The sequence below is a fragment of the Lygodium microphyllum genome, chromosome 19 (assembly GCF_053477565.2).
Source record: "Lygodium microphyllum isolate KBCC chromosome 19, Lygodium_microphyllum_v1.1.10, whole genome shotgun sequence".
Classification (NCBI taxonomy): domain Eukaryota; kingdom Viridiplantae; phylum Streptophyta; class Polypodiopsida; order Schizaeales; family Lygodiaceae; genus Lygodium; species Lygodium microphyllum.
Window position 1 is genome coordinate 19,599,860 of NC_141153.1, and position 25,300 is coordinate 19,625,159.

Sequence of the window (25,300 nt, forward strand, 5' to 3'; positions counted from 1 at the left end):
TTGATTTTGCAACGGCAAGACAAACCACAAAAGCCTTAATCGGTAGATAAAGAACGTGCAAGAACAAGCATGATATTGAGTAAGTTAAGTATCAAAGAGTATGGCATGACTTTATAAACTAGATAAGTCATGAGGTAACTTGGCCAAAAACTACCAGATGAAGTCGTTTTGATGAAAAAAATACATTTTTGAAAAAATAGGCCAAAAATCATGACTTTTTTATGCCTGGAGAGAGAGAAAGCATTTTAAAATCATCCCCATGCCACCATCCAATAAGTAGGCAATCAAAAAACATTTTTTATCAAGCTTACTTAGCTCTTGACAAGTAGCCAAAAGAATGAGTGACTGCATGCTTCCCCCTCATGGCTATAAATACAACCCCTCTCCTTCACAAAGAAAGCAAGAAGGAAGACCTCCTGATGATGGAAAAATTTCTCTACATCTCTTTTCCATTCTAGCTTGAGCCTGGAAGAAGGAAAATATCCCTCTTCTACCTCATTTCCATTTTCTCTACCCCTTGTTACGCATTTCTTCCATACAGCCATATGCTAAGCAAAACACTGGTGAAATTTTTCTAGATGACCACCAACTCTCCCTAAGCTACCACGTTAATTTCACTTGACATCCATGGCTCCATGAGGTTGCAAAAATTCAAGAAGCCCATTTGAAGCAAAAGAAGCAAGAAACGCGGTCGATGGAGAAAATGACGTGGTAGGAGTTGGTGAAACCCCCGTTACTACAAACTTGATAGAGGTAACATCTCATCGGTTTGGAAAAAAATAATGTTTTATAAGCTTATCGCTATATTTGACTTTAAATGATTATAAACGCATTTTAAAGAAGATGCATATGAACTGCCACTTAAGAAAATGGCCTAAGTAATATAATAATAAACTATTCAGTGAAATGACTATTTCACTTGAAAAATAATTATATGCCTATCATGAAGAAAATATTATAATTATGATTTATTTCGTGATATTTTTTGTTATTTCGTTAATGATGTGTGTGATTATAATAACAAAAAAAAAGGTAGACGGTGTTAGGGAAAGGAATATTTTATCATTTTTCCATGAAAGTGACTATCTCTATTTCATTTTGCTAATGATAAACAAAGGCATATGAGTCTTATAATAATTTATAGAAAATAATTTAGATAATATCATGAAATAATCAATGCATAAAATCAACATAAAATTGTATAGGAAAATATATACTCAACGCGCATAAATTAGGTACGTAATAATATAATTCGATGTCTGAAAGATGAAAGAAAAATTACACTTATGATTTTTGCATTGCTTAGAATAAAGTTTTCAGAAAAACAATTAGCATTGCATTTATGACATAGCTAAATGAAAATTGATCTTCCTAGATAATGTTGAAAGTTTGACAAATGGTCGGACATCGTCGATTAAACAATAGAATACGAGTAGAATAAAATAAAAATTATTTTCTTACTAAAAACACACACAATGTTAATATTAATGGTTATATTAGCGAGAGCGTCAATATCATGAGTCGACCCACATGTGAATCAACAAGAAAAACTTGCCTAAAATATCAAGGATGTTGAAGCAAAAATAACTATGAAATACTCGACAATCCTGAAACTATCAATATTAGGAAATTAAATAAATATCAAAAGTGTGTAAGACTTGTTGGACATTGATAAGAATTTGTCAATACAAATTCTAATGTCTAAACAGACTTGGTAGGGCAAGGTAGCACATGAATTGCCTGCTATAGGTATAAATGCCCATATTATCTTTTAGGGAAAAAATACCAAGTTTTCATAAGGATAAAATAAACTTCAGATTCACAAAATAACTTGCGGATCTAGAAAAAAGAGTTGCAGCAAGTAGGAAGCGAAACCCTAAGAATAAGGTGGGACCTTAAAAGAGAAACCCTAGAATTAGGTGGGGTTACTTCCTATGCTAAAAACACTTGTTGTTGTTTCTTTTTTTTATTTGTGCATGTATTGATGGTTGCACAAGAATGATTAATTGTGCTTGTAGCAGTTAGATCTGATTGTAAATATATAATCAGGATAATAAGAGGAAAGATCGTGCTATGCCTCCCCCATGGCTAGACGTGGAACTCTACTCCAAGGGGGATTGTTTTGTACCACCACGAGGAGCTTTGGACCGGCCCCGATGGCAAGAGGTCGCTCGGTGAAGAATCCATTAAGCAGGAGGAGGCGGAGAGTGCCAGGGGGTTCTGGTTGCAAATCTCTCGATCACTCATAGGAACTACCTGACCCTCACGCGAATTAGGATGGGATCCTGGAGTCCCCAATACTAGTGAAGGGATGGGAATCTTGGAGGGTTTGCTTTCTTCTGCATAGATAGAAGGGATTTTCCGATGAACGAAGGTTTTATCTTCTGCATAGGCAAAAGGGAAAAAGCATTGTAAATAACTTTTGCAAAATCATAAATAAATATGTTTTGCCAAAAGTTTGTTTTTCTCTCACTTTGTGTTGTGTCGTAAAATTACGCAAAGGAACCTATGATAATGGGTTAATTAACGAAGCTGCTTTTATATGTCATAACTTAATGTGATAGGTAATTAGAAAACTAAAGAAAACCGTTTGTAGGAAGCGGGTGGGCGAGATTCTTGACGGATTCATCCTACGGATGGGTGATCCTGGTAAGTTGGGAGCTTCTTTCAAGAGATTGAATGAAACGTTAATTAGGAGAAATTAGGTAGAGCCGAGCATTGACTTACCTAGGGTCAGGTCTTAAAACCTTGATCAATAATTATCTTAGGGGAAAGGTGCAGCAGCTCTGCCAGAATTCCATTAAGGTTCCATGAATCCTAACTAGTTGCTGGAAAAAAGTGTTGCACTCCATGAACCAAGGAAAACTACAATCGCTCCAATCAGACAAGAAGCCCTTGTGGGATACCTCCGATGGAGCTACCTGATGCATCAAGACCTCAGTTGTCAAATTAGGACCCCGAGCTTGCAAGTTGATCCTCATGGGAACGGCCGATACCTTCCATTATGAGGTGGACTCTGGGAAACCTAGACAATAGACCCTGTGCATTCTCGCGAGTGCGGGGCGAAGCCATCTAGGACAGTTTCCCAATGGACGAAAGAGCACAATATTTTTACAAAATCTAGTTGTTGTTATCTTTTATAATCAATAGCCATATGTTATGATTTTTACAAGTAAGGAATATTTACAAATGGCAGATGTTTTGAACTTTCCCAATGACAAAGAACTCTTCTTTGGGCGTACACGCATGAAAACCATGTCTCCCTCTTGGAAGATGCACTCTTGCCGTCCTAGATTAGCATAAGCTTTCTGGCGATCTTTGGCAGCTTGGATGTCTTGTCTAATAGTTTTGACCTGATCATCCATGTCTTCTAGCATTTTCTTAGAAGCCTCAACCTTTAGGGTTGGATCAGAGAAATTCAATAGCATCAAACAATCTTGTCTATACAATGCTTGAAATGGAGTCATTTGAATACTCTGGTGATATGATGCATTGTAGAAAAATTCTACTAAGGGCAAATACTGTATCCACTTTGTCGGTTCTCTAGAATAGTAAGCTCTCAGTATATCTTCAATGACTTGATTAACCTGCTCTATTTGACCATCAGTTTGGGGATGGTAAGCTATGCTAAAGCAAAGTTTGGTTCCAATTGCTTTAAATAGGCTTTTCCAGAAATGTGACATAAACAAAGAGTCGCGGTCACTAACAATTCGTTTAGGCAATCCATGAAGCCTAAAGATTTCTTTCACAAAAAATCATGCAATATTTGAAGCTTTGTAGTTGGTCTTGTGACTGGGATAAGATGAGTGACCTTTGTCAGCATATCCACAATCACCATGATTGAATTATACCCTCCTTGAACAGAAGGTAAGCCAATTACGAAATCCATACTGATGAACTCCCATTTCATCTGTGGAATGTGAAGTGGCTGGAGCTTACCTGGCATTTTGACACGCTCAACTTTCACCAGTTGGAAACTTAGGCATTCAATAACATATATGAGTACATCATGCTTCAGTCTTTTCTAATAGTAGCCAAGGTGTCCGAAGAACGGGGAGTCATGGGCTTCCCATAATATCTTCTTTTTCATTACTTGACTGAGGGGAATGCAGAGCCTTGTCCTGGAATAGACAAGTTCATCATCCGCAATGAAATTTTGGTATTTGACTCTAAGCTTAGGATCAGTGTTCTTAGCTAGGATTTCTCTAAGCATTAACTGATACTTAGGATCCTTGTCTACTTCTTCTTTGGCTAGCTCAATGACTGGATTGCTAGGCATGATATCATGGTAGCTAAAGTCTCCTTTAGATGGATCTTCCATGATAAGTGCATTCAAAAAGGTTTTACGACTTAATGCATCAGCAATCAAATTCTCTTTTCCAGGTCTGAACTTGATTTCAAAATCAAATTCTTGCAAGACTTCAATCCACCGATGCTGCCTCATGTTGAGGTCTGGTTGAGTAAAGATCCATTTGAGACTTTTGTGGTCAGTGACCAAAGTAAACTTGCTTCCAAGTAGATAGTGTCGCCACAATTTCAGAGCATGGATCACAACTAACAGCTCGAGATCATGGGTGGCATAATTCCTCTCATGGATTTTCAGTTTCCTTGAGGAATAGGCTATTGGATGACCTTGTTGCATAAGTACACAACCTAGTACAAGAGAACTTGCATCTGTTATGACTTCAAACTCTTGACTTAGGTCAGGTAGCTTTAAGATGGGTGATGTTACCAAACTTTTCTTGAGCTGCTCAAAACGGGTTTGCTCAATGGGCATCCACACAATAGCAGTTTGCTTTTTCAGCAAATCAGTGAGAGGTGAAGCTATTAGGGTGTAATTTTTTATGAAAATTCTATATCATCCAGTCAGTCCTAAGAAGTTTCTCACTTCCTTAACTGTCATTGGAGGTTGCCACTCTTGAACATCTCTAACTTTGGCTGGATCTATAGATATTCCTTCAGCAGATACTATGAATCCGAGATATTCCATCTATCTTTTGAAAAATGCACACTTCTTTTTCTTCGCATAGAGCTTGTGCGTCCTCATGGTGTCCAGCACAATGCGCAATTGCAACTCATGGTCTTCATCTCTCTTGGAGTATGTTAGGATGTCATCAAAGAAGACTAGGACAAACTCATCAAGATAAGGTCAAAAAATGTCCTGCATTAATCTATTAAATGTAGCAGGGGCATTAGTTAGACCAAAAGACATTACAAGAAATTCAAAATGACCATATCTGGTATTGAAGGCAGTTTTGGGGATATCTTCTTCCTTGATCCTTATTTGGTAGTAACCAGATTGGAGATCGATCTTGTAAAAGATTCTCCCCCCTTGCAGCCTATCAAGTAGCTTGTCTATTCTTGGGATTGGATATTTATTCTTATTTGTTACTTGGTTTAGACCTCGGTAATCAATGCAAAGGCGGAGAGTTTCATCCTTTTTCTTTTGAAATAGTACTGGGGCTCCCCATGGCGAATTACTGGGTCTGATGTATCCTTGATCCAATAACTTCTTGAGTTGCTCTTTCAGCTCAATTGCTTTAGGGATAGACATTTTATATGGACTCTTAGCAATTGGAGCGGCTCCTAGTTCAAGTCTGATCTTGTGATCAACTTCTTTTTGAGGTGGTAATTCAGTAAGCTCTTCTGGGAAGATATCATCATATTCCTTCAGCCAATATGGCTCTCCCTCGTCTTTTTTATTCTGCTCAACCTTATTTAATTTTATGAGATACACTGGTAATCCTTTTCTTAACCCTTTTGTTATGCGAGATGATTTGGCTAGTTGAACCTTGGGTTTTCCTGCCTCACCTTGGGTCATCACTGTTTTTCCCTTTAGGTTTTGAAAATTCGCCTGGCCTTTTCTGCACTGAATATGTGCGTCATTGAGGATTAACCAATCCATACCCAATAGATATTTGTAGGCCCCTAAATTCATGATCTTAAATCCCATTTCAGAGAGATTGCTTTCCAGGCTAAATGTCACTTTGCAAGTTTCCTAAGTAGACATGATTTCTTTTCCATCAGCAAGTTCCACAAGTAACCTAGATATAGGTATTGTGTCTATACCTAATTTCTTGGCACACTTTGTTGACATGAAAGAGTGTGTACTTCCACAGTCAATCAAAATTTTAAAGGACTTACCCTCATATTCTGCTGGTGTTTGAATCACTGAAAATTGGCGATTTGGGCCTTTCTTATGGAGGGTGTTGTAAATTGATGCCCTCTCCATATCGACTTCCATAGTTAGGTTTCCCTCTTCTTCAAGATTTTTAAGAATTATAGCAGATGCTTTTCCTTTTGCAATTAAAGCTTGGTTCTGACCTCTGTACTGTCCTTGGCGAGGAATTTGGCCAAGCTTTGGGCACTGCCTTTTAAAGTGACCTGGCTCATTATAGTGGAAACACCTAGGTACTCTTGAATTACTTTCCATAGGTATGAAGTTCCTGATTGCATTTGTTTTGGCCCTCTTTCCTTGACCAAGTGGACGTTGACCTTGGGCTCGCTTAACATAGCCCCGTGAAGTCCCTTTGTTTTGATTCCAGAGCTTATTATTCCTTGGCTTTGATTGAATCTCCTGAATAAGAGGTGTTGCGCGAATCAAAGCATCATGCAGATCAGTTAGGTTCATAGATTCAAGGTGTGTGTTCAGAGGAGCATTCAATTTGTGACAAAACTTAGACACTTGCTGAGCAATAGTCATGGAAGGCGTATATTTAAGTAATGAGATAAACTTTGAGTAATATGTCTCGAGGCTCATTGCTAGCTGTCTTAAGTTAAAGAACTCATTCATTTTTAGCGTGCGATAAGCTGTTGGAAAATATCGACCACGCACAGCTTCTTTCAACTTTTCCTAGGTGATAGCTATCTCAGCAAGTCCCTGGTCTTTATAGCACCATTTCCACCACCCACAAGCATCCTCACCGGTCAATTTCAACTTGGCGATCATAGCCTAATTAGCAGGGCTAGTTTCCGCGGTAGTAAAGTAGTCCTCCATGGTCTCAATCCAAATCTCTCCCTCGGCTTCAATGTCTTTGCCCTTGCCATCAAATTCTGGTGGCTTAACCTGCTTAAGGAGATACTTCTTCTCTTGAATTTCAGTTGGACTAGTGATAGTTGTATTACCCTAGGTTATCATTGTTTTACAAAACTAGTAAGATATGTTAATGTGGATTGTACAATTTTCAAAATAAGATATCATTATATCTTTCTTTTTCAGGGATGGATATCACTTACATTCATGTAGAAGAAAGTAGGTCAATTACTGTCTACGTCCAGAAATCCATACTGTGGAAATGGCAAATTTGGAAAACCATGGATACGGTAATCTCGATACTTGCGACATCCTTGGATTATAATCATGTCGGCTAGGATTACCTTCAGTACCTTGTCATAGACATAACGGTCTAGACGTATATGTCGACCACTGGTAATCATAAGTGGATTCCTTCTGGACAGATAAAAGATAAATTCTTCAACTACTTTTAAATTTTCCATTCATTCAAGGCATTTTAGATTAGTCTACATGTCGAAGAATCAATCAGCCTTGATGTAACAGTAACGCTCATCCTAGAACCATCTTCTTTCGCGATTCACAAGGGGATGGATCATATAAGCGATCAAGTATCCTCATCATTTCTCTTCTCCACTCGTCATCCGTGGAGTTCAGCGCAGATGTGTACATTGCTCGAAAAACAAGGAACTAGTTCCAGGCTTCATTATTCTGCCAAATTTTATCCCTTAACAATCAACACATTGATTATTACTTAGAACAATTAGTCTTAAAAACCATAGATATTTTTAATTTCAATTATGATCTGATACCACGTGTCACGTGTCTACCTAACATATCCCTAGTATGTAACACGTTTTAGTGGTCCATCGGGGAACTATCCTAGATGGCTTCGCCTGGCACTCGCGAGAATGCATAGGGTCTATCGTCTAGGTTTCCCAGAGTCCACCCCGTAACGAAAGGTACTGGCCATCCCCATAAGGATCAACCTGCAAGCTCAGGGTCCTAATTTGACAACTGAGGTCATGATGCATTAGCTAGCTCCATCGGAGGTGTCCATAAGGGCTTCTTGTCCGATTGAAGCGATCGTAGTTACCCTTGGTTCATGGAGTGCAACACTTTTTTCTAGCAACTAGTTAGGATTCAGGGAACCTTAACGAAGTTTTGGCACAGCCGCTGCACCTTTTCCCTAAGATAATTATTGATCAAGGTTTTAAGACCCGACCCTAGGTAAGTCAATGCTCGGCTCTACTTGATTTCTCCTGATTAACATTTCATTCAATCTCTTGAAAGAAGCTCCCAGCTTACTGGGACCACCCATCCGTAAGACGGATCCGTCAGGGATCTCGCCCACCCACTTCCCACAAACAGTTTTCTTTACTTTTCTAATTACCTATCACATTAAGTTATAACATATAAAAGCGGCTTCGTTAATTAACCCATTATCATAGGTTCCTTTGTGTAATTTTACGACACAACACAAAGAGAGAGGAAAACAATCTTTTGGCAAAACATATTTATTTATTATTTTGCAAAAGTTATTTAGAATGCTTTTTCCCTTCTGCCTATGCAGAAGATAAAATCTCTGTTCATCGGAAAATCCCTTTTGTGTGTGCAAAAGAAAGCAAACCCTCCAAGATTTCCGTCCCTTCACTGGTGCTAGGGACTCCAGGATCCCATCCTGATTCGCGTGAGGGTCAGACAATTCCTAGGAACGATCGAGAGATTTACGCCTAGAGCCCCTTAGTACTCCCGCCTCCTCCTACTTAATGAATTCCTCACCAAGCGACCTCTCGCCATCGGGCTCGGTCCAAAGCTCCTCATGGTGGTACAAAACAATCCCCCTTGGAGTAGGGTTCTGCATCTAGCCATGGGGGAGGCATAGCGTGATCTTTCCTCTTATTATCCTAACTATATGTTTACAATAAGATCTAACTGCTACAAGCACAATTAATCATTCTTGTGCAACCATCAATACATGCACACAAAAAAAGAAATAGCAGCAAGTGTTTTTAGCATAGGAAGCGGCCCCACCTAATTCTAGGGTTTCTCTTTTAAGGTCCCACCTTATTCTTAGGGTTTTGCTTCCTGCTTCAACTCTTTTTTCTGGATCCGCAAGTTATTTCGTAAATCTGAAGTCTATTTTATCCTTATGAAAACTTGGTATTTTTGCCCTAAAGGGATAATATGGGCATTTATATCTATGGCAGGCAATTCATGCGCTGCCCTGCCCTAATCCACACTAGCAGGATTTCAAATGCTTTTCCAAGTCCGTTTAGACATTAGAATTTGTATTGACAAATTCTTATCAATGTCCAATAAGTCTTACAGACTTTCAATATTTATTTAATTTCCTGATACTGATAGTTTTAGGATTGTCGAGTATTTCATAGTTGTTTTTGCTTCAACATCCTCGATATTTTAGGTAACGTTTTCTCATTAATTCATATGTGGGTCGACTCATGATATTGATGCTCTCGCTAGTATAAACATTAATATTAACATTGTGTGTGTTTTCAGCGAGAAAATAATTTTTATTTTATTCTACTCGTATTCTATGGTTTAATCGATGATGTTCGACCATTTGTCGAACTTTCAACATTATCTAGGAAGATCAATTTTCATTTAGCTATGTCATAAATGCAATGCTAATTGTTTTTCTGAAAACTTTATTCTAAGCAATGCAAAAATCATAAGTGTAAATTTTTTTCCCTATACAATTTTATATTGATTAATGCATTGATTATTTCATGATATTATCTAAATTATTTTCTATAAATTATTATAAGACTCACATGTGTCTGTTTATCATTAGCAAAATGAAATAGAGATAGTCACTTTCAAGGAAAAATTATAAAATATTTCCTTCCCTAACACCGCCTACCTTTTTTTGTTATTATAATCACATGCATCATTAACGAAATAATAATAAATATCACGAAATAAACCATAATTACGATATTTTCTTCATGATAAGCATATAATCCTTTTTCAAGTGAAAGAGTCTTTTTACTGAATAGTTTATTATTATATTACTTAGGCCATTTTCCTAAGCGGCAGTTCATATGCATCTTCTTTAAAATGCGTTTATAATCATTTAAAGCCAAATATAGTGATAAGCTTATAAAACATTGTTTTTTTTCAAACTGATGAGATGTTACCTCTATCAGGTTTGTAGTAACGGGGGTTTCACCAATTCCTACCACGTCATTTTCTCCATCGACCGCATTTCTTGTTTCTTTTGCTTCAAATGGGCTTCTTGAATTTTTGTGACCTCGTGGAGCCATGGATGTTAGGCGAAATTAATGTGGTAGCTTAGTGAGAGTTGGTAGTCATCTAGAAAAATTTCGCTAGCATTTTGCTTAGCGATATGGCTGTATGGAAGAAATCCGTAACAGGGGGTGGAGAAAATGGAAATGAGGTAGAAGAGGGGTATTTTCCTTCTTCAAGGCTTAAGCTAGAATGGAAAAGAGATGTAGAGAAATTTTTCCATCATCAAGAGGTCTTCCTTTTTGCTTTCTTTGTGAAGGAGAGGGGTTGTATTTATAGCCATGAGGGGGAAGCATGCAGTCACTTATTCTTTTGGCTACTTATCAAGAGCTAAGTAAGCTTGATAAAAAATGTTTTTTGATTGCCTACCTATTGGATGGTGGCATGGGGATGATTTTAAAATGCTTTCTCTCCCTCCAGGTGTAAAAAATGTTATGATTTTTTGCCTATTTTTTCAAAAATGTAATTTTTTCATCAAAACGACTTCATCTGGTAGTTTTTGGCCAAGTTACCTCATGACTTATCTAGTTTATAAAGTCATGCCATACTCTTTGATACTTAACTTACTCAATATCATGCTTGTTCTTGCACGTTCTTTATCTATCGATTAAGGCTTTTGTGATTTGTCTTGTCGTTGCAAAATCAATGCGATATTTGATGTATTAAATGGAATCGAGAATGATAAATCAAATATAATGTGAGAAATATTATGATCAAGCCATCGTAATATTATTTACGAGGCGTATTTGCTTTTTTGTTGGCTAGGTTCATTGAGGCGTCTTCTCGTGTCGGATTGCAGAATTAATTTAATGCAAGATTTGATGATCTTACATGCGGTCACTTATGCAATAACTCAATGAGTAATTTTTAAAACATTTCAAGCTCGAATTTGTTTTAAGAAGTGTTATGGTGGGAATATTACATGATGATTATGAGGGGGAGGCCACGTGGCCTACCACCCCCCATGCTACCTCGTCCAGTCCACGAACTCTCTACCACCATGCTCAATGATAAGTGGTGGGTGGGGGAGACACCACCACCACCATCATCACAACTCCACTTCCCCCTCCCCCCGAGAGAGAGAGAGAGAGAGAGAGAGAGAGAGAGAGAGAGAGAGAGAGAGAGAGAGAGAGAGAGAGAGAGAGAGAGAGAGAGAGAGAGAGAGAGAGAGAGAGAGAGAGAGAGAGAGAGAGAGAGAGAGAGAACCTTCTAGAAGATTGCTCCTTTTCCTCTCCTTAGAGGTCGTCCACATGCGTTCCCCCTTTTCCTTTTCCCCCCGAACTTATTCCCTATCCCGTGAGCTTTTCTCCCCCCTTTTTGCCCTCTATTTGAACAAAAAGGTTGCTGAAGTCCTTGTGGGGGTTGCCCTTAAAGAGAGGAAGGTTGAGAATGGCCCCCAAGCAAAGAATGTCGAGTGCGGGTGGCAATCCCACAATCCGCAACGAAGCCTCGAGCGAGAATATCACTGCCAATACAACTACGGTACCATATGTAAATAATACATTTCTAAGTTGTTAGGTGCTTGCTTTGATTTACACATGAAACACATCAGGGCCATACTATGCCACACAAGAGTAGGTCATTGGAAAGGATGGATTTCATCTCATATATTCAAAAGATGGAGTTTGCGAAGTGCATGTATCAAGAGAAGTAAATTGCATCTAGATGCTACGCGACAAATTCATACGTAGCATAAATAACATACAAGGTTCCAAGACATTGTTGACTCCCTCTTCTTGCAAATTAGCAGGTATGTTTTTGCCACATTAAAGGTATATGTTGCAGCTTGCATGCCTTATTATGGATTGCATCGTAAGCAACCTAGTCTAAAAGAAATTCATTTTCAAATCTCTAAGATCTTTGCCTAAGTTCTTGCTAATATCACGAACTAATAGTTTATATTTAATAGATTAGAATCTTGATGATGTGCAAAGTTAGTACAAACAATGGTCCTAAGGATTAAAGCTAAGATGCCTTGAGATCTGTCTCATAACTACTATGTTTATCAATCCAACTCAGGGATAGGCTAGACACAAACAAGAACTCCAGGCCTCAAAGGCAAGTGGAGAGCTCAAGGATTAGGAAACTTTGGAGACAAAGTAAAGACCACTACTTTTATACTTGTTGGGAAGAAGGTTGGGTTATCGATCAATGTAAGTGATCTATTGAACTTACATCTTGTATAGTGTTTGAAACCTTAAAATATACCCTAGCCAAAGGAAGGGAGTGTTAGGTAAAATTTTGCATAGTATCGCTCTTAGATCCCAAGGGGGAGAGCAAATATACGGATGTCAATGTTGTCGCGTCTATTCTTGCAATGTTTGGAAAAATACAATTGGTTTTGTTGGTTGATCAAGCAACATCCTAAATGCTTTTACATTCAACTAATTGTTGGATTATTGTTTGGACAATTATTCCAAGTGCTTGTGATTGATGGTCAATTCATGGCGGGGGGTCTGTGATGACAAATTGCCATGGGAATAAAGGAATGTTTTCTTGGAAGATGATATTAGGGTTGACTACCTTGTCTGTGCTTGATTCTTAAATGATTTAATTAAGAAAAGGTTCTTTGCACGGGTGGATCACCTCCATGATTGTACCGCAGATAAAAATGAAAAAGGCATTGCTTGATTCATGGGCCGAAGGTCAAGTGGTGAAAAGACCAACCACGGGATTAATGTTTCACTCCTAGGCAGCTTGTAGGTTAGGTGGAGCTCTGGACACCCCTTGCAAAGTTTGGAATGGAGTTGAAGACCTCCATGGCCCCAACGTCTATGGCGTTGGAAGATCCTATTCTAGATAAATAATGAAAATTGTGGTGTCATGTGATTTGGACCAGTTACTTCTGCAGGGCAGAAGGGACATATAATTTATCCTATATGGGAAGGAGACAAAGATTAACTTGAAGATAAGTTAAGGAACTTGTTTGTTAAAAGGGTTGCTTGCTCTGTTTTCATGTCGGTGCTATAAGTTATACGAATGAACCATATTTCCTAAAAGCTTTAATTAAAGAAGCTAATTTTAAATGTCACACCTACAAGCCGCCTACAAGCTCCAACTAACCTACAAGCTGGTGGGCGGAACCCCCAATGGGTTCGTCCTATGGCAGTGCGGTCCCTGAGAACTGGGAGGTTTCTCACAAGATTTTACTGACGTCTGATCCTTAGAAATTATTAGGTTAAAACCTTGATTCATGTCATTTTAGGGGACCGGAATGGGACTATACTCTACGCGTAGAGAGGTTAAGCGAGGCATCCTTCTTGTTTCCCATTCTCTTTGAACCAAGTGCAGCATGGGTCTACTTTAGCTTGGATATCTTTGCGTAAAGTAGGATGTCCAAGACTCGATGCCAGAATGCCGTCAGGAGACCTTGACAACTAGGAACCCAAATTTTAGGTCAATCCCAGTGGGTTCTTAGCCGCAAACATTCCATTGCAAGGCGAACTCGAGAAACACTAGGCGACGAACCACGTAACATTCCATGGGAGTGTCGACATCGTCGTTTAGATTCGTGGACCGAAAAACTTGCTTGAACAACCGATAGGGTGGACACATTACAAGTTCCTACTTGGATCTAATTTTTGTGGGATGGAATGTGGCCTTGGATGGCAAGTTGGGGTTGCTTCATCCTTAGCTATGAGTTTAGCTTTTGGCAGTTTTGAAGGCATCCGCATTCTTCTCTCTCAACTTGGCTCTAGTGGCTTGCCTACATTTCTTGGTGTTTAGTTTCGCATTCTTCTTCTTCTCATGCTTGTTCTCTTCTTCTCTCTCTTTCCTTCGTCTTTTCAGCCTTCGTTGACTAGATCTATCTTTGGTTCCTCTTCTTTCTTCTCTTTCTTATATAAGTCTAACTCATCTTCTATCTTTTCTTGGTTGGCCTTGATGCCCAGGTCTAACTTTTCCTGCTCTTCTTATTCTAGCCTATCTTCTTCCTAAGGCTTTCTAGCTCTCCATAATTTTTTTCCTAGGTTGGCTCCTCTGCTTTTTTCTACTTGCTCATTCTTCTTCCTAACTTTCTTCTTCTTATTTTCTTTTACCTACTTCTTCCTATTTTGCTTTATGTTTTCTTTCTCTTATAACTTCTTCCCAATTAACTCTACTTATTCTTCTATCTCTTTTCTTATCTCATCTTTTCCTTGATGTTCCTTTTTTATGATTCTTTTCTTCAATTCTCTTTCTAATTTATTATCATTGAACTTTGTGGGGTGGGTTGGTTGTTGGGGTCGAAGTATTCCAAGATCTAAGCTGAGCTAATCCTTGCCTTTCTCTTCTTCTTTGGGTTATCAGGGTAGATGTATTTCAAGATCTAGGTGGAGCTCATCCTCTCCCTTTGTTGGGTCATGCTGGGGTTCGTCACATCGTGTTGCATGATGTATTATGGTAGGACCTCCTATTGGGGGTAAAGGCACCTCCGCCTAGCCGCCCGTGTATTACTACACTAACAGTCACTGCCACTGCACACTGCAGGTGGTGGGGGCCTGTCACCATCACTTTTTTGTTTATTCTTTTAGTGACAGTTTGAATAAAGGAAGGCCCGGTCACACATTGTGACTACCTTTCAACTGGTATCAGAGCACGGCTTCCGACTCTTGAGCTTGGCTCGTGGCATTCTCAGCTTCCCATTGACTCCCCACTCGCATTGGGTCTCCTTCCTGGCAGCCATAGCCCATTCTCTTGAGCTCCCGTCACTCCTCGACTTCTCGAGCTTCTTTCTGGCCTATTAAGGCACCATCAGGGCATTGACATTGAGGTATTGCTTCATTATTTCAGAGATTTATCTCAGTCCACAGGTCTAGGTAAACAGGGTTTTCATAGGTTGTGGGCAGCCATAGCTCACACCTCTTGGAGCTTCCTTCTCTTGGATCTTGCTTCCAACCTATCAAGGCTTGATGAGGCTTGGTGTTGGCATTCTTTGGCCCCCATTTGTGCCCCCTTTGGGCCCCATTGTTGACACGTGGGACAGCAACCCCCCCATCCAGCTCACGTTTTTTTTACGCATGTTTCAAAATCTGACCCAAAAATCACTTTTTTTGTTATATCGCAGGCATTCGGAACCCAATTCAGGCAAGGTAAGAGTCTAAGTTGGGATTTTGGCATGCTTCGGATGCGATGGTAATATCGAATTGGCCAAATTTTGATGATAGAATATTATACAACAAATTTCAGGTCTGAGACAGCATGTATTTGTATGCCTATGGCTTATGTGATGCTTCTATTGATGTCTATTGATACCGGATCACTTGTGGATGTTATGCCTCTTATGTGAGACGCTTTTGGAGCTGATTTAGCTCAACCATTGTCTGTTTTGAACAATCCCAGATCTGTCCAAAATAGGGCAGCCACCTGTTACTTTAATTTTATGCTTACGGGTCTTGGCATTTGATTCCCGATTATGCCCGGTTGGTGCCTATGGATTTGAGCTTGGATTGAGCACTGATTTGCTCAGTTTACATAGGTTATATGCTGCTGGAAACTTCAGGGCTAAAGCTATTTATGCTACAGTTGGGTTATGCCTATTGGTCACAGGGTGCTCCCGGCTACTCGGTATGATATCATGATGTATTTGGACTATGCCACATGTCTTGTTTATGCTCCGGAATGCTTTTGAGTTGAGATTAGAGCTCGATTTGGGTTTGACTCTCACTTCTTTGCACCTGGCATTTCATCTATGACATGGTTTATGCCTAGGCTACCCAGTATGGGTTATGATGTCTTGGTGAATGCTTTATGCTTTGGATGTGGATGGCAGTTGTTTGAGCTCGTCTCAACATTCATTTGAGTATTCCCTTGAGCAGTTGGACATTGACTTGGATTTTTCTGTTACGACTTGGCTTTTTCCATTACGACCTTGGATGCTATTGAGGCATTGTCTTGGTTACCTATCTTTGGTACTTTTACTTGGTTTGCTTGAGCTGTTGAGCTCGTTTATCTGCCTTTTTGTGCCAGTGGGAGCATCTTGTATGCTTGACCGACATTGAGCATGAGGTTTATGCTATTTAGAGCATTTTGCAGATACTTGACACTTTGGGATCTCTTACACTTAAATGTTGCATGGTTCATGCATTGATATCTTGGAGTTGCTTTTGACCTGAGCTTGGGCTTTGCACTTTTGTGAGCATACACCTATTGGTGTTAGGTCTTGCCAGTGTTATGTATACTTTGCCCTATTGTCCAGGGGGTATGCCTACTCATCACTGATGGATGCTTTGGTGACATGTTTGGGTGTTTGCTCAGGGTCTTGATGATTGTTTGGTGCTGATTTATGCCCGTTTATGGCTGGTCATGTCTTGGCTATCATTTCTTGACTTGGTGCAGTGATTTGGTCAGCAATTGCTTCTCACAGTACCTTGCTGTCATTTATTACAACAAGCATATAACTTCAGATTGACATGGATTTTTCATGCTAAAATATTCTGAAATGATGTACTTTCACTAGTACTTAGTGGACAATAGCATTGGTCACACTTTTCTCTCCATTTTCTCTCGATTTTGGTGATTTTTTTGTCATTTTCTGCAGTAAACAACAAGCAGTTTTGAACTATCTACAATCTTCCAGCCTGCATTATGGCAAGTTCGTACACTGATTATTTATGCTATTTTCAACATCACTAAGCTTGATGGTACGAATTACTCTTATTGGAAGAGCCAGATTTGGCAGATGTTTGTACAGAAATCGCAAATCAAACCATTGAGTTGAGCGGACATCCACATGCAACTATGCTAGATGAGAAATGGCTTGAGCTTGATGAGTTATGCAAGTCCACTATTGTATTATCTCTCACAGAATAGGTTCATTACAATGTTTTTGAGGAAGAACAGAGTGCATGGTAGTTGTGGGATAAAATCAAGAATCTCTATGACAAGAAAAGTCCAACGAGTCAGATGTATTGGCTGAAGCAGCTTATGGATCTGCGCATGAAGGAGAATGTGACTATGTCTGCTCACTTGAGCCAGTTCCATGCTATACTCAAGAACTTGACTTCGCAGAACATCACTTTTGTAGAGGATGTCACTCCTCTTTTCTTGCTTGGTACTCTTAATGAGTCATGGGATGTATTCCGCACTGCATTATGTGCCTCTACTGCTACCTTGAAATTATCTAATGTTGAGAGTGCTCTTCTGCAGGAAGAGGTTAATCGTAAGAATTTGGATGCCTCTCATGTGTCGCATGCTATGACAGTTAGAGGTAGGAATGATGGGTATGGAAAGCCATGGCAGTGGTAGTGGCGGTGGACGGGATTCTCAGAAATCTCGGTCCAAGTCTTGTGGGAAGTCACATAGCAAATCTCGTGGCAGGAATGTAGATGTTACTTGTCACCATTGTGGAAAAAAGGGCCATATTAGGCTACAATGCCATGAACTGCGCAATGAAAGGCGCAAAGATAAGGGGAAAGACAAAGTGCAGGATAAGTCTTCTGATCGCAGCATAGTGCTTACAAAGTCCAGTATTAAAATTAAAGAGATCAATGTTATGCAACTTGAGGATGTTGATGATGATGATGATATCCTTGCAGCTTCTTCTAGTGCTTCATAGATGACAGAGATACACTCTATGTATGCACAGTGTTGGCTCTTGGACTCAGGTGCGTCCTTTCATGTGACACCTTGCTAAGAGTGGTTTCATTCATATCGTACTGTTTCGGGTTCTGTGCACTTGGGTGATGACAGCTCTCTTGATATTGTGGGCATTGGTAATGTTAGGCTGTAGTTTCCTTTTGGCAACAGTTTTATTATGCAGGATGTATGTCATGTACCTGCTTTGACACGTAGTCTCCTGTCAACTGGACAGCTTGATGACGCAGGTTATCATGTATCTTTTGGAGACTCTGCATGGAAGATTACTCGTGGCAGACTTGTGATTGTGAGAGGTGCCAAGGCTGGCAGCCTCTATTCCTTGATTGTATCTGCTTCTTCCCTTGATCATGTTTTGTCTGTGGATTCTATCCCACATGTATCTTTTTGGCATGCCCGTTTGGGCCATATGTCTTTGAAAGGAATGAAAATGCTTTCTGGTTTGCAGTACTTACCGTCCCTTGATTATGCATGTTTTGATTCATGTGAGCATTTTCTTTATGGTAGGTAGACTAGGTCTACGCATAAGAAGTCTGGTAGGCCACGCATGAGTGAGCCCTTGGCATTGGTACATTCGAATGTCTGTGGGCCCATGCCTTGTTAGTCTATGAGTGGTGCAAAGTATTTTGTTACTTTCATAGATGATTTTTCACAGAAAGTTTGGGCTTATCCCATTAAGCTGAAATCCGATGTCTTGGCTGTGTTTCAGAGATGGCTTGCATTGGTTGAGAACCAGCCTAGGTATCGGCTAAAATGCCTAAGGATAGATAATGGGGGTGAGTATGTCTCACGTGCTTTTGAGTAGTTATGTGATGAGAGGGGTATTAAGCGTAAGTTGACCACCCCCTATACCCCCCCCTCCGCAGAATAGTTTGGCTGAACGGATGAATAGAACCATCCAGAAGCATGTACGCAGTATGCTTAGCCATGCAGGCCTACCACAGAGCTTTTGGGCTGAGGCAGTTAATATAGCTGTGCATGTCATAAACATATCACCTTTTAGTGGTTTGGATTCCTAGGTTGTAGAGGAGGCATGGATTGGAAAACCTCCCTCTTATGCGCATCTTCGTGTCTTTGGATGTGAGGCATTTTGCCATGTGCCTAGGGATAAGAGAAGTAAGCTGGATCCTAAGAGTGTCAAATGTATTTTCCTTGGTTATGGGGATGCAGGTGAGATGGGTTACCGTCTCTGGGATCCGTAGGTGCGGAAAGTCATCCGTAGTCATGATGTAGTCTTCCATGAAGACAAGATGCATAGGTAGCTTGAGAGAGTTGAGATCCGCAGGGTCATATTTCAGGAGGAGCCAAGAGCTTCCGCATAGCTAGTTGGACAGCCTACAACAGCAATAGATGCTCATGGTCAGGGTATTGGACAGGTAGCTGGGTAGGCAGTAGAGCCTGCCGTGAGACGATCTACTAGAGATAGACGTCCACTTGATAGATTTCAGCCATCAATGTATTATGTCTTGGTTATAGATGTAGGAGAGCCTTTCACTTATGATGAGGCTATGCGCAGGGGTGACAGTCACTCCTGGGAGAGGGCTATGCAGTCTTAGATAGACTCCTTACATAAGAATGACACTTGGGATTTGGTTTCCTTGCCTACGGGCAAGAAGGCTTTGCTATGCAAGTGGATGTACGAGCTGAAAAGTACCCCTGGACACCCCAAGTCGACATACAAGGCTAGATTGGTAGCAAAGGGTTTTAAGCAGGAGCATGGTGTGGACTTTGATGGGGTCTTTTCTCCTGTGGTTAAGATGACCACCTTGTACTTAGTCTTGGCTTTAGTTGCTTAGCTTGACTTGGATTTATACCAGATGGATGTCAAGATGACTTCCTTACATGGGGACTTGCATGATGAGATTTATATGGAGCAGCCTAAGGGTTTTGCAGAACCTGGCAGGGAGCACCTAGTGTGCAAATTGAAGAAAAGTCTCTATGGCTTAAAGCAGGCACCTAGGGAGTGGTATCATAAGTTTGATGCCTTTATGTAGTCACAGGGCTACAGCAGGAGTGCTATGGATCCGTGTCTTTATACGAAGAAAGCCCGTGATGGTTCTTTATTGATTTTGGTACTCTATGTGGATGATATGTTGATAGCAGGGAAAGCTCATGATGGGCTAGATGCTCTTAAGGCTCAGCTCAAGAAGAACTTTGAGATGAAAGATCTGAGACAGACCGCTCACATGCTTGGTATGCGCATTAGATGCGACATGCATCAGGGACTCCTCTACTTGTCATCACAGAGGGAGTACATTTATAAAGTCCTTGAGCGCTTTCGCATGCAGGACGTAAAGCCTATTGGCTGTCCATTGCCTTCTTATGTGAAGGTATCACAGGCTGATTATCTGCAGAAAAATGAGCAGAGGGCCGAGATGGCCAAGATTCCCTATGCATCCGCAGTGGGTAGTCTTATGTATGCCATGATCGCCACTCGTCTAGATATTGCCTTTGCAGTTGGTGTTGTGGCACGCTATATGGTTACACCTGGTAAGAAGCATTGGGATGCCGTGAAGGGTATCATGAGGTACCTGAAGGACACTGTAGATATGTGCATATGCTATGGCAGCCATAGGATACATGAGTCGTGGGGTACACTGACTCTGATTATGCAGGACATGCAGATAGTAGGAAGTCTATTTCTGGCTATATATTCACCTATGCTAGAGGTGTTGTTTCTTGGATGTCCAGGGTGCAGAAATGCACGGCCCTTTCTACTACAGAGACCGAGTATGTTGCAGCCACTGAGGCTTGCAAGGAGGCCATTTGGTTGGGTCGTTTGGTTGCTGACCTTGGTATTGATGCTACCCTTACACTGCATTCGGATTCTATGAGTGCTATTTAGTTAGCCAAGAATCCGGTCTTCTATGCGAAGACGAAACACATTGAGGTGAGGTATCACTTCATACGACCCTCCCATCCTTATCTACTCCTATCATCAACAAAGAAGACACATGGAGTAGACTTCTAACTATGTACTAGAATCCTGCGGATCTGCTCACAAAAAGCCTCTCTACAGAGCGCTTTGCCTTTCTCAGGAGGTTGATGGACGTGGGATGAGATGACGTCTTTCCTCATCCTGTTGTACATATGTACATGTTGTACTGTCTTTTTTTTTCTTTTTCTTTTCACTCCTCACTAGGGCAGATTCGCCTTTAAGTGGGAGGTTGGGGATAAAGGCACCTCCACCTAGCCGCCCGTGTATTACTATATTGACAGTCACTGCCACTGTACACTGCAAGTGACGAGCGCCCGTCACCGTCACTTTATTCTTTATTCTTTTAGTGACAGTTTTAATAAAGGAAGACCTGGTCACACATTGTGACTGTTGGAGTTCCCATTTCTTGTCTCTCTCTTTCTTGCTCTTGCTCTCCCACCATAGCTCTCGAGTGCAAGCTTCGATCCTTCTCACCTTTCACATCCTTCGTGTCTGTGAGTCTACTCTCCTCTCAAGCTAGTATCCTCTGTGCTAGAGTTGCTCTGATACCAAGTGTAATGCACCTGCACTCAATCACTCACTCGACATGGCACAAAAATGTAACACAATATGTGAAAGAAATGTGTGCTCTTGTATTATTCAATGAAAAAAATGGTATAACATAAGCATATCTCACAACTACACCCTTGTGATGTCAAACAATGAAGATTCACCACTAAACATAAAGAATTGCACGTAGAGTAAAAATCAAGCAAGGCTTTACTGTTATTGTCTACATAAAGTGTTTCTGGTAGCAATGCCATGCATACCTACAAAGCCCTTACATTCTCTTGGACCCAAAAAACAGTACACGTGCACATGTGCGCCCCCTCACACAGAGAGACTCTCTCACTCTCTAGCAAAGATTTGGGCAAAAGGACCATGTGGGCGGTCAAATTGGAGGCCGACCGAGTTAATTTTCTCTGTTGTTTTACGCTCTTTGGTTCATATCGCACCTCTGTTTTTTTTCGCCGTAGTAAAGCCTCTCTCTCTCTCTCTCTCTCTCTTTGTGTCGTGTCTGTGTCTGTGTCCCTGTCTCTCTCTCTCTCTCTCTCTCTCTCTCTTTGTGTCTGTGTCTGTGTCCCTGTCTCTCTCTCTCTCTGTTTGTCTCTGCAGCAGGCAAGTAGTTCGTCGTTCTCGTGTCCTTCCTTCACCGAGCATCAGGAGCAGCTATGGCTTTCGGCCGTCGTTCCCACAACCCCCTGCGCATTCTGTCTCTGTGGTTCAAGCGCCAGCCGGTGAAGGTCAAGTCCTTCCTCGCAGTGCTCGCGGCCATCTTCGCGCTCATCTTCATCCGCGCGCTCGTGCAGGACCACGACAACCTCTTCATCGCAGCAGAGGCCATCCATGCCCTTGGAATCGCGGTCCTTGTCCGTAAATTGACAAAAGAGAAGACATGCGCCGGTACGATCATCACGATTTTCATTGCAAATTTCTCTGGAATTCTGCCTGTGTGCTTGTTTGTATTTTCATAGATGATTGCATCAAGAAAATTTTTGGAGCTTGTGATAGAGCTTCTGAATTAGATCGAGAGATCAGCTCGTATCCTGCTACATAAGGCACTTGTATGTGATGCAAATAGATGTATGCGCTTTTACCCACACAGAAAATACTACGACCATCCATATTAATACCTCTGAGAGGTTATCAGTCCACTAGAGTGAAACTTGAAGAAAATAGATATTTGCACTCATTCATTAAGCAGTCCTCCTTACGAACACCTCTAGAGATGATCACTCCATGGGTATAATTACTCTCCTATCGGCACAATACAATTTCATGTCAGAGTGCAAAAGTTGCTTCTTTCTTCTCTCGTGGAAGATGAAGAAGCCAAAAAAGCTCGTGCAATCTGACACGAAATCTCAAAGAGAGAATTGACAGGTTTTGTAGGAAAAATTATTTCTATAGTTGTTCTATAAGGAACATGTCAGGCACAGGTCTCACAAGTGATACACAGGCCTGTGTTAAAGCATGTCTCGGGCCATTGTCAGCTATAGTACTCATTGAAAGTGTTGTTCTGGGGTGCTGATGTCAGGTGCTGTCACATATTACAATCATGGTAACGTGAAATGCATTTCACTACAGATTTCACTAATGAAACGTTTCAGTAATCAGTGTTTCCCTACCGATATCACTCCCAAGGGGGGGGGGATTTGCTATAGAAAAGCTGCCGAATATGTGTGTTTTCAGTGCCCTATCTAGTGTTTCACTTGGGACATGCTCAGGAGAAAAATTCCATACTAACACAATGTTTCAAGAGAGAAATATTTCAGGGGCGAAATGTTTTGCAGTTAACATGACCATGATCCTCTTTACAGACTACAGAAGTGCACCAAACATGAATAACGGCCTAGTTAGGAATGAAGTAAACGAGTCAAGTCTAAGTGGCTCTCTTGTTGATTTGAATTTTACTGAAGTGTATTTGTGTAGTCAGTGTACACGATCGACCTTGTTCTGATACTCTCTTTTGTGCTTGCAGGGTTGTCCTTGAAATCACAGGAATTGACGGCCCTTTTTTTAGCAGTTAGACTGTACTGCAGTTTTGTTATGGAGTATGACATACATACGCTCTTAGACACAGCGACCCTCATCACAACAGGCTGGGTAATCTACACAATAAGGTTCAAGCTGAAGTCAAGTTACCTCTCTGACTTGGACAATTTCCCAAGCTATCTCCTGGTATGGGAATAAGCCCCTTTCAAAGAACAAAAGCCTGCTAGTTTCTAGAGGAAAAAACTACTGTGCAATGTCTTATCTGATCTCATTTGTCTTGCAGGTTATTCCTTGTGCTGTTCTTGCGTTCTTTATTCACCCTTCAACAACACATTATATCGTGAACAGGATTCTTTGGGCGTTTTGTGTTTATTTGGAGGCTGTTTCGGTTGTTCCTCAACTTCGGGTCATTCAGAACACAAGGGTATCTAAGTGCACTCATCTTGTTAGCTTTCTACATCTTGTTAATTTGGCTTTGCATAATAGATCAAGTGTTCTATATCTCACTACCTTGCATGTATAGGTGGTCGAACCCTTCACAGCGCACTATGTGTTTGCTTTGGGAGTAGCAAGGTTTTTGAGTTGTGCCCATTGGATCCTTCAGGTAAGGACTTTGTCCTCTAATTTTCTCATTATTATTGTGGATGCATGTGGGTTGGTTTTCCTGGAATCCAAGTTGCTGCTAGACATCGATGTTCAATTTGCATTGGCAGAACTGCTACTCAAGATGACTGTTGCTCCAACTTTTTGAAGACACTTTTTGGCTTGCTACTGCAGCTTTTGTTGCACATTTGCAGGTCTTATTTTTTGATCAATGTCATTGTCTGTTGCAGGTTTTGGACACTCGTGGTCAATTGTTGACTGCCCTAGGTTATGGCTTATGGCCCTCTATGGTACTACTGTCTGAAGTCGTCCAGACGTTTATTTTAGCAGATTTCTGCTATTACTATGTGAAAAGGTGAGTTGTCTTTCGTTCACTCCTGTGAACACACCATTTTTTGAAATGTGGTATGAGGTCATTATAAGTTCTGCATGTGCCATGAATCTTATTGCTGTGTGATTAATGAGCTTGGATTATTAGCCATCTGATATGCAATCTCTTTCTGAACAGTGTGGTAGAAGGTGAATCTGTTATGCGCTTGCCAACAGGGGTGGTCTAGGTCCATCCAAAAGCTGGTTGGCCTTACCTGTGTAGAGGAAAAATCTCCTGCCACAGCTTTTGTAAATTTGTATCTTTGGGCAAGGGGCTACTATCACACTGTTCATGGTGTAGTCAGCCAGGTGATCCTCTTGGTTTGTATCTCCTCATGATGTGTGCTCAGATGCTTCTAATCTTTAGCACGAAGTTCTTCTAAATGACTGCTACTTAAAAGGCCTATATTCAGTTGTAAACTCAAAATTAATGTTAGTTGTACGGCTGCGATGAAGTGAAAATACAAGTTGTCAACATAGAGTACTTGTGTTTCTTTGCATTGGGGTGGTGTCTATACCTAGCCAATTATAAAATATTAGAAGTGGGCTTTGAAGGCCATCTTTCACTCCCATGTTGGTTGTATGACTGCAATGAAGTAAAACTACAATTTTTCACCATATTGAGTACTTTGTGTTTCTTTGCGCTGAGGTGATATCTATATGTAGCTACTTATAAAATATGACAAGCGGGCTTTGATTTTCTTGGTGATTGAGAGATTCTTGGTGATTGGAGCAATTTTGTGTTGTTAGGTTTTGTGTAAAATACTTGGGAAGAAATCAAATGCCAGCCGTACAATATGTAAAAATTGTGTTAAATATTGGCTTATTTTCTAGATGATATACATGAGCAATCGTAGCTTGTTTGGTGTTGCTAATGTAACTTTGAGAAAGTTGGAAATGTACCAATCTCTCCAATCAAGCATTGCTCTATGTCAATCTATTCTTCTAAAAGACTAACCGAGGAGATGGATGTGGCGAGGGAAGGTCCACAAAATAGCTTTGAG

The 25,300-nt window shown here is 40.6% G+C and overlaps 1 protein-coding gene across 1 annotated transcript; it reads left to right on the forward strand.

The window, feature by feature from the left end:
* The first annotated feature begins 21,801 nt into the window (after positions 1–21,801).
* On the forward strand, positions 21,802–24,914 carry LOC148019629 (uncharacterized). Its single transcript, XM_087699735.1, has 6 exons — positions 21,802–22,235; positions 23,311–23,510; positions 23,608–23,748; positions 23,848–23,928; positions 24,158–24,282; positions 24,436–24,914. Exons 1-6 carry the CDS (start codon positions 22,004–22,006, stop codon positions 24,482–24,484), a joined length of 828 nt encoding a protein of 275 aa, XP_087555861.1. The 5' UTR covers positions 21,802–22,003; the 3' UTR covers positions 24,485–24,914.
* The last annotated feature ends 386 nt before the right edge of the window (positions 24,915–25,300 follow it).